Source organism: Balaenoptera acutorostrata, chromosome 1 (genome assembly GCF_949987535.1).
Source record: "Balaenoptera acutorostrata chromosome 1, mBalAcu1.1, whole genome shotgun sequence".
Classification (NCBI taxonomy): domain Eukaryota; kingdom Metazoa; phylum Chordata; class Mammalia; order Artiodactyla; family Balaenopteridae; genus Balaenoptera; species Balaenoptera acutorostrata.
The window spans coordinates 58036791-58043797 of NC_080064.1; the positions used below are offsets into that span (position 1 = coordinate 58036791).

Genomic DNA, 7007 nt, shown 5'->3' on the forward strand with positions numbered 1-7007 from the left:
GTTTATCTATTCTCTCTTAAATTTATTTTTATGGACAAGTTTCTCTTTCTTTTTTTTTTTTCCATCCTGATACTTCTTCAGATCTTTGCTTTTTGATTTCTAAAAGCATTTTTTCCTCCTAAAGAAAAAAATTTGCTCTAAAAAAAAAAGAGATGAAAAAAAGCTTAGACATTCACATTAGTTGATTCTGAAAGCTTCGGGAGCTTGTTTTGGAAGTCAAATGCTGAATATTGACTCTCTCTCTTTGCCTCTCAGCATCCCAGCCTGAGTAAGGCAATAGATAATTCTGGCTGTATAGGGCCAAGGTCACAAAGAAGTGAGAAAAGAAAAGTTTACTACTATATTTAAAATTCTTTTCGGAATAGAATCTTGTTAATGAGATTAAAAAGACAAACCTGAGCCAAGTGCAGAAAGGGCATTGGTGCAGCTGGACAGTGGGAGCTACTAGAAACTGGGACTCAAGTGCCCCCAGGATCCCGTCTTTCCAGCCCTAAACTGTGTGAGTCTCCCTCTCTCACCGTGGCCTGACTGCCTTCCCACTATGAGAAACAGCCTCCAGCAGTTCCTGAGAGTCACATGTCATAACTTTTAACACCAAAAAGAGACTGACTTTTTTTTTTTTTTCCTAGCTCCAATTTAAAATAAAAATTCCAAGAAAGGACTCTAATTGGCCTGGCTTGGGGCAAGTCCATCAAGGGCCAATCAACCATGATCTGGACTTGGGCTCAAAGAAAATGATGGTAGAGCCTAAAGAACCACATGGTTAGAGTGGGAAGAGGACCAGTTCCCTCCATTGGGGAGATGCTGTTCCCAAATCACAGCGAGGAGGACTAGGCGTAGGCAGACAAATATATGCACTGAAGGAATTTACTATTTTCTGAAGGGAACAATGCATACGGTCGCTATAATACATGGCTGAATTAAGTTCCATGTGAATGATACAGGTCAAGTTAAGGTAAATGCCATATGAGTGCTTGGTAGGAGGGAGTGAAAAAGAGAGGTACCAATCTAAAGGACATAGTCTATTTAATTTAGTCCAAGCTGGTAGTATCATTTTTTAATTTCTTAAGTAGGAAGGGAGAAACCACTCTCAAATTTAGCCTCATTTCACTAGCGTATGCAAGTGGAAATCTTCTAAAACATCCACAGGATGGTGACACAGTAGGTATCTGGAAGCTTGCCTACTGGGGCTGGTGCCCTATCTCTGACCCCATGAAGCAAGAGCAACCAGGACCAACCCTTCATAGGTTTATAACTGCTTGTCATTCTCCTGTAGAACAGGGATTCCGGCTGACTAAATACTGGGGTTAATTTTCATACTCATTGTATCAGATGTCTCTGTTTTACTTGTCCACATTCATTCCCCAGGCTGATTTAAATTTAATTGAACAATTCATATATAATCATCAAAATAAAAATACTATTAATTGAGCCCCAGGAGGCTGACCTAACTCAACTCTAGGCACAGGCTGTCACCTTCTGGTTAAGTTCAGCCATCGGGAAACTTCAGCAGGAAGAGAGGAGTGTGAACCCTTGCCTTTGGGCTCATCTTGGGCTGTTTGCATCTATCAACAGAAGGACATAAGCTACTCTTAAGGGAGCCTTCTCCACATGGCTCTTCTGGGCTCTAGTTCCCTTCTCAGACCCCTCAAGCCTGGGGTTGGGATGGGGGTAACACCCTCACTTTCGCAAGCCGAGGGGGATTGCACTTTCCTTCATGATTTCTTTCATTCCGCTCAGACCTTCCTAAGAAGTCTCTTTATTAAATCCTCCTGGAATGTCCTAACTTTAATGTGCCATATGTTTCCTTAGACCCTGACTGATACAGTCATTAAAAATAAACACTTAAAAGATACTGATGACTATTAAAAATAGAATTGGATATAATTCTTCATCCATGTCAACTCAGCAAATAATGATCGAGCCTCTGTACACCAGGCTCTGGGCACATAAACATGTTGTGCAATGACAGAGAGATGATGAGGTTAATATTCCTGGGAGGTACAAGTAAGATTCCTGGGGTGCAGGATAAGATCCAGCTGAAGCTTTGCTCTGAAAGTGGATTAAATGTGGTTAAGAATTTAAGCTCTCGAGTCAGATAGACCAGGGGGTACATCCCAGCCCTGCCACTGTGTGATTCTAGGCAAGTTACTCAATATATTTAAACCTCTGTTTTCCCATCTGTGAAATGGGGATAACAGTAAGATTCACCCCAGAGATTTATTGGAAGATTATACATATAAAGTAATGAATATAAAATACTTAACACGGTGGCTGACCTGTAGAAAATGCTCAATAAAAGTAGCTGTTATCTGCACAATGGTTATTATCGATAAAACGTTTAATTCTATTTAAATTCAGAAATCATACCTTAAACACTTCTTATGACTTTAGCATTGTATTAGATTCTGAGGAGGATAAAATCTGATCTAGCTTACCAGTTCAAGGGAGAAAGGCAAGTATGCCTTAACCATTATCAGCTGGATTAGGAGCCACGATAGCAGTGGAGACTCAGTGCACCGGGAGTACAGAGAAGAAAGGGATGATTTGCACCTGAGGAGAGGAGGCAGGCTACCTGGAGAAGAAGACATTTGAGCTGGCCTTGAAACATGTGTGGGTATTTCTCAGATGAACAGGATGGGGAAGGAAGAGCAAATGTACACATGCATTCTTGAAAGGACAGATGAAGTCCATGAGGCTGGAGCAGCGCTCGTGTGGAGAGCTGTGGTGGTCGGAGAAGAGGCTGTAGGCTGAACCCTAGACTTTGCCGAGGGAAGCACCATGGTAAGATCTGGGCGTTACCACTCCAGCTGCAGTTTCATAGAGATTGGAGGTGAGAGACGTTAAGAGCTGGGGGCCAGTTAGAAAGATGCTGAGATACTGAAATAAGTCATCAGTAGTAGGAACTGGGAAGGAGGATACTTTCAATGTCAGACCTCAACGGTACAGAACACACTCTTGAGGTATCTGGTAAATGGATGAGTCCACAAACCTGTCATCCTCGGCCAGAGAACATGACTGGAAACCTAATTGGGACCCCTATTTTCCTTCAGTAGAGGCCATCCAAAAGATTAAATGTCTCCATGTTTCAATACTCTTTCGATAAAGCCATGGGGTCGATGGATGTGATTTGAAATTACTTCTTTGAAAGAAATTCCATCTGTATTTTCAGGTCCTACCAGAAATTTTCCTGTTGTCATTGTCAATCATATTCTGAAAGATGTGTTAACTAACTACCTACAAGAAGAAAAATATGAACCAGAGCTCTGTAGACAGATGACTAAAACGATTTCTGAGGTATGCGTGTGATTTCCCAAAGTGTTAACTATGATGAGAATATTTGCTGAAAGCACAACCCCCTACTTTTTGATGAAGGCAATTAATTTGCAGTAGCAGTAAAACTGCTTATTTTTATTTTATAAAAATATTTATTAGGTCATATCCTATGTGTGTCTGTGTGTGTGTAAAAAGCCTTTGTCTAATACAATTATTATGTGCATCACTTGCATGTATTCTGTCTAAGAAATGTATAAAACTGCCCCATTTATTTAAAAATTTTTATTGTAAAAAATACATTTTAATAATCATTTTGTCTTCCCCAAGACACCTTCTTTGTATGCCATCAAATGCAAACACTGTGGCCTTTAAATACCTTTCTATTTTTATCAAGGAAAATGCTGGCACTCCATCAGGTTTTCTCTACTTTCTTTTTTATTACAAACTCTCTAATAAGCATTCACGATTAGTCATATTACAGGAGACTCCAGCTGTATGGTCCCTTAATTAGACATTAACAAGAGGGTATAACTCAAACGCCGACATTCTTTGAAGGGAAGCCATCTCAACATAGATTTTCAAAGAATGTAATAAATCCATTGAACTCTATTCTCTGGATTATCATTTTTCCATGTGCCTTAGAAAATGTAGATTTCTTGCTGGGGCTATCATTTTGTCCCTAAATGTCCTGTCTTGTGAGGACAGTGCTTGAAGGAAATTATAGCTACCATTCTACAACAATTACTGAAAGGATCCAAAATGTATCATGCTGTTTTCTTCAATTAACTCCACTATATTTATGAGGAAAATTAAAACTCTTACCTTTCAATGTGACTAAGTGAGGACTTTTTTTTTCCTTTTAATGTCTAGGTTATTAAAGCCCAGGTCAAGGACTTGATGACTCCACGATATAAGCTAATTGTGATGGTTCACATTGGACAACTGACTGGCCAGAGCATATTGATTGGAAGCAGATGCCTCTGGGATCCTAAAAATGATACCTTTGCCTCTTACATTTTCAGAAATTCTTCTCTCTTTGCTCTTGCAAATGTCTACACAGTTTACTCTGAGTGACTGAAAACAAGAAATTTAGTTCATACTTTTTAAATCAAGAAATAGGCTGTATCTTTGCACACAAGTTTCACTGCCCAGACGTTTGAGAAAGACTCAACACTAATATTTCAAACAATTGGAAGTTTGGGCACTTTTTCATGCTCTTGTAAGTATGAAAGAGTATACTTACTCTTTGGGGGAGAGAAGGTGGCACAAGAAAGACTCTTGTTTATCCAAAGAAGGAACTAAGTCTTGGTTCTGCTGGATTGTTTTTTCATAGACATAGATTCTTATTAAATATTGCTTTGGGTACTAATTATTTTAATTACACTTTAATTAGAGAGTTAGAATTCCCTGCATTATTTTTTTAATGAAGAGAAGTCTTAAAAAATATGGCTATGTACCCTGACCAATAAATGACGGTAGCATATTCAATGTGGTATACACAAATGATCAATGTTACTCTGTCTCAGTGCTGTGTATAAAAGAATACTGGTTTTCATTTTGTATTTAATAAGTTAAGCAGCATTCATTAACTGCAATTATTGTTATATGTACCTGACAGTTGAAACTGCTAATGTAGAATTAATGATTTCATAACAATTATCGTAGTCCCACAGGACTGCTGGCTAAAACTAGAAGCTCTTGTGGGTTGCCTGCACTTTACAAAATTGTGGGAGAACCAAATATTAGCTCTTCAATAATGGAAACAACAAAATGAACAAAGGCTTTTTAGGGCACTGAAGTAGAGCTTGTGATATTAAAAATACATGATGCTTAATAGTAAGTGTATCTGTAACATAAAATTGTGTATTGGAAAGAGACACTGCTTTTAAATATACACTGCCTGATACACCTTTCAATAGGTTTCCTAGGCTAACAGACTTTTACACAAAATATATAGCTGGCAGCTTAACAGATAAAACATGTGTATTTACTATTTTGTTCCTATGAATTTAATACTGAAGTGACCCAGTGTGGTTTTGAATGGATGGCACTAAAGTTTACAGGGCTGCAATAGCTTATTATTCTGTGGGTTAATGTAGCTTATAACATGGATCATTTATTTTTATGGAGTTTTCAGCCCTTTGTGTGCATGTAAAATGGTGCTGTGACATTGTTCTTGGATGGTAAGTGGTCTGCCTAGAGGACATTTGTTAAAGGTCAAAGATGAAGTGTACACATATGGAGAAAATTAGCAACTCTATAGTCCTAAGGAAAAAATGATGTGTAATTCATATCAAAACGAACTTAACAAATGGGAAAATAGTCAGTGCTTTATAGTCATGTACTGATGTCTTATTTTTCCCTCAAGGTGACGTGTATTTTTTTTTTAAGTATACTTTTTAAATCCCTTTTTTCTCTTTGTTCTGGCTTTTAAGGTAGCGTTTCAAAATGAATTAGTCAATTTTCATTGTTTTTTTTTTTGTTAGTGCCTTAGTCGGAATATGTCTGTGTAATAATTTATCATAACCAAGATTTGTCAATCTTCATAGCCAGTGTTGAATCTGGATTAGATCATAAATACAGTACATAAATGAGTTTTATATATTCATTATACATTTATGAACATCTCCCCTCTTAGAACAATAGCAGGGGAAATCATATAACAATTTTGCATGAATAAATCAGTATGAAGAAAATTTTTTTAGTATGTAGAAAGTCCATTATAAAAATGTCCTTATTCATAGTATAAGTGTGTTTCATGTTTGGTAATTGCAATCATTGTTGCTTTTGTTGTGGTCATCCATGTACAATGCTTGGTGTCAGTCTATCTATCTCTTGTAAAAATAAAATACAGTGTGTGTGTGTGGAAAAAAAAAAATGTCCTTATTTTTTAGAGTTATAAAACCTCAAGCATGAGATAATTTCTTACCATCTGTCCTAGGCTGTATAAGGATTCAAAACCTTACAATATGATGGCAGTTAAAAATCAAAAAAAGGAAGCAGTTTGCCAGCATATTGCTGTGTACTGTAATTCAGATAGTCAATGATGAATTCTAGCAATTATATAACAGCATAAGAATATATAGTAAAAACTTACTAATTGTAACTAACTTGGAGGAATGCTGATTATTTAAAAAAGCTTTGTGTTGGGAAATTTTGATAGATGTGTTAGCTAACACCTATTCCAACCAATAAATGTATCAAATTAACATGCTGTATACCTTAAAATTATACAATGTTCTGTCAATTATATCTCAATTTTAAGATAAACATTTTTTTAAAGAAGAAATGACACTAAATTTGAGGGAATTGTTTTACTTTGAAACCCACTGAACTTTCCTGGTGTTTTTTCTTCTCAATAGATGTTCCTAAAGTGTCATCCCTTCCTCACAGCCTTCACTCATGCTTGTGCCTAGCTCAGAACACCCTCCTTCCACTTATAGAAGCTTCCTTCCATTTTCAGCATTAAACTCAGGTCTCACCTTTTCTCTAAATCTTTCTCCATTCATTTCTCCCCTCCCATCCTCACTCTTCTTTCATCACTCTCATGGCTGAGCCCCTGATTCTTCTCTAGCTGAGTTTTGAATAATAGCTTTGTTTCCCTTACTAGATTGAAAACATCTTGAGTATATGGACCACATATCCTGACAACACCTAAGAATAAAATGTAATACATCTTAACTTTTCAAGAAAGAATCGCAAGCATTGATAGTACTATGCTACATAATTAC

General features: G+C 37.0%; 1 protein-coding gene across 5 annotated transcripts in view; it reads left to right on the forward strand.

The window, feature by feature from the left end:
• DYNLT5 (dynein light chain Tctex-type family member 5) overlaps nt 1-6008 on the forward strand; it is a 32511-nt gene extending 26503 nt beyond the window's left edge. For all 5 annotated transcript variants that reach the window (XM_028163004.2, XM_028163008.2, XM_057530478.1 and 2 more), the window contains 2 exons: nt 3173-3297; nt 4147-6008. In XM_028163004.2, the coding sequence (XP_028018805.2) occupies nt 3173-3297; nt 4147-4350 (329 nt within the window). In that variant the 3' untranslated portion in view covers nt 4351-6008. The remainder of the gene's footprint in view (nt 1-3172; nt 3298-4146) is intronic.
• The last annotated feature ends 999 nt before the right edge of the window (nt 6009-7007 follow it).